The sequence below is a fragment of the Fukomys damarensis genome, unplaced genomic scaffold (genome assembly GCF_012274545.1).
Source record: "Fukomys damarensis isolate Sample0158 unplaced genomic scaffold, DMR_v1.0_HiC HiC_scaffold_28, whole genome shotgun sequence".
NCBI classification, from domain to species: Eukaryota; Metazoa; Chordata; class Mammalia; order Rodentia; family Bathyergidae; genus Fukomys; species Fukomys damarensis.
The window spans coordinates 27,643,864-27,646,771 of NW_022900940.1; the positions used below are offsets into that span (position 1 = coordinate 27,643,864).

General features: G+C 39.2%; 1 protein-coding gene across 2 annotated transcripts in view; it reads left to right on the top strand.

Annotated features, from left to right (window-relative positions):
• Positions 1-2,772: 2,772 nt before the first annotated feature.
• Ngly1 (N-glycanase 1) overlaps positions 2,773-2,908 on the top strand; it is a 70,439-nt gene continuing 70,303 nt past the window's right edge. For both annotated transcript variants that reach the window (XM_010640166.3, XM_010640167.3), the window contains exon 1: positions 2,773-2,831. In XM_010640166.3, the coding sequence (XP_010638468.1) occupies positions 2,788-2,831 (44 nt within the window). In that variant the 5' untranslated portion in view covers positions 2,773-2,787. The remainder of the gene's footprint in view (positions 2,832-2,908) is intronic.

The following is a 2,908-nucleotide window of genomic DNA, read 5'->3' on the forward strand; positions in this document are numbered from 1 at the left end:
CAGCAAACAGTGAGTAATAATAAAAAGAATACTCCCTTCCAGGGCATTCCAGTGACCTTCCTTGAAGCAGTCCCCAACCCTAACAGCACATTCAGCCATGAACTCATCAATGGAGTAGTGCTTTGATGAAGTTAGTCTAACCACCTTCCAAAAATCCCGACAGCACATGAGTCTTTTGAAGATGTTTTGGTCTAAACCATAGCATTCCACCCCAGGCCCCCAAAGACTCATGCCCATCTCATTATGCCAGTTGCATTCAGTATATCTAAGAGTTGTGAAAGTCACAACAGTTCCAACATTTTAGAGAAGTCCAAGTCAAAAGTCTTTTCTGGAACTCCACACAATTCTTAGCTGGGAGCGCCTATAAAAATCCAAAAGCAAATTACATAGGCCCAAGATACAATGGCACAGGGTAAAAGTTTTCATTCCAAACAGGAGGAATAGGGGAATAGAAAAGAATAGGATCAAAGCAAAATTGAAACCCAGCGGGGAACGCCTTAAGTCCCATAGCTCTATGACCAGGAACCAGGACACATAGTGGCAAAATGTGCCCTTCAGAAAGAGCTTTTGTAGCCCCATCCCTATGATCTTACTAATTACATCCCACCTGGCCTTTCTCCTGTAGTGACTCTGCTTGATACCTGTAGCTTTTCTTGGCAGATGTTCCACATGCTCCAACTTTCTGGAGTCTTAATTGCAGCTTCAGCCTCTCAACTTCATGCATCACCCTCTCAGGGTCTCCTGGTGGGGACTCTGACCCTGTCACATACTGCCTCATAAGCCTTCCTCTGAAATCTACATGAAAGCCTCAGTGACCCCTTCATTTTTGCATCCTGATCACATGGACAACACCAAGGTCTGTCACCAGCACAAACAGTACTCCCTTGGACCATGACTGCAGCAGACTTTACTCTTGATATCCATTTTCTGTATTAGCTTTCCCATTGCTGAACACAATACCTGACACCCACAATTTGAGGGAGAAGTTTAACTGGCTCATGTGTTCAGGCTATAATCAGGTGGCTCCCAGGTAAAAACATCATGAGAAGCTGCTCAGTTCATGGTGACCAGGAAGCAGAGCAGGGAGAGTGCTATAGTGGAAGGAATGAGGAACCAGACATAGATGATAAGGTCACACCTCCATTACCACACAAACATGCAGGAGTGTGCTTTACTAATCTGCTAGGTGTTTCTTAATTTGATGAAGTTGACATACCAGGACTAGTAGTTATAGTCCACTCATTGTTATCTTTACACCCACACATATCTCCTTAAACCATACTTAATCTCCAGATAGAGATAGTCACAAGTTCCTAAGTCCACTTAATATAACCATCCCACATACAAGAGAAATGTCATAATCTCCAAAGTCTGAACAGTTCCATCGTTTTTCAAAATCCCAAATCAAAATCTCCTCAGGTTTAAGGCAGACTCTTAGCTGTTAGCCTTGGTAAAAATTGAAAAACAAATTCCATAATCTCAAGATATGATGGTACAAGGTAAACATTCTCATTCCAAAAAGAAATTGGATTAAAGCAAGACCTAAACCTAACAAGGCAAACATTAAGTCCTATAATTCCATCTCTGGCCTCTGTGGAACCTGATGTAAAATGTGAGTTCCAAAGGGGTTGAGCAGATATTCTTAGAGCCTTGCTGATTGCAGTCCACACAGCCTTTCTCTTAAACTGGCTCCACTTGTAACCTGCGTCTTTCTTTGGCAGGTATTTCCAGCATGTTTGACGTCCTGGGGTCTTCAATGCACCTTTCATTTCATTCCCACAGCTTTATGTATTGCCCTTTCAAGAGCTTCTTTTCCCTAAAATCTGGGTGAAACCTTCTAGGAATCCACAATGCTTGCATTCTGCATGCCAGTAAAGCCAACATCAGATGGACAGATGGCATTGTATGCCATCAGCAGGATGGCTGCAAAAGACAAAGGACCTGGCACATGCATTACTACTGTGAAACTTAACATGTTGCAGTTTTTGTTTTAAACTTACTAAATTGTGTGTTCAAGTTTTATTTGTCAGAAATCGAGAATCATAGAGTCAGAGATAGCTCCTGCATCATTCTTAAAAAGGATTGATTTTTTGAAAAATATAGGTGTATCTCAATAACAGATCGCCAGGACTAGGTACAACATTTTTTTGGTTTTGCTTGTTTGTTTTGTACTAGGGATGGAGCCCAGGGCCTTCTCACGGAGCTATATCCCCAATACTTTATATTTTTATTATTTTGACACAGGGTCTCATTAAATTGCTGTTTCCTAGAATGGAAGAGAATACATGGGATGAATAACCAGTAAATGAAAATATTTGATATACCATTTCTAATAACCTTTTCATATGCTGGTTACTCATCCCATGTATTCACTTCCAACTCTTAATATTATGGTAAAAGAAATATTTTTTTTCCTTTTTTTTTTTTTTTGTACCAGGGATCAAACTCCTTGTGCTTGCAAGGCAGGTGGCGAAACCACTGAGTTAAATCCCTGGCCCTATAATTTCCTTTTATTACCATACTTCTTGTGTCAGAAATATATCTTGAACTTACTATAAAAACAATCATTTGTCTACAGAAGAAAAAATTAAGAGACCACAAAGGTAAACCATGGTTCAGGTTTATTGGAAATAACGTCTTTGATAAATTGTGATCCATTTTTATATATCTTTTTAGATTCATTCATTTCATGAATATTTTATTAACTACCATCTGTGTGGCACATACCACGCTAGGCAAATGGAATCCATCATAGCAAAATAATCTTCTGCCCCCTGTCTGCAGCTTATGTGGATTTTTTTTCCTTTTAGAAACCTTAAAGACTCAAAAAGGTATGTATCTTCTAACAGCACAGAATTAAAATATCACATGAATTTTTCTAATAGCATTATTATTATTATTTTTTTTT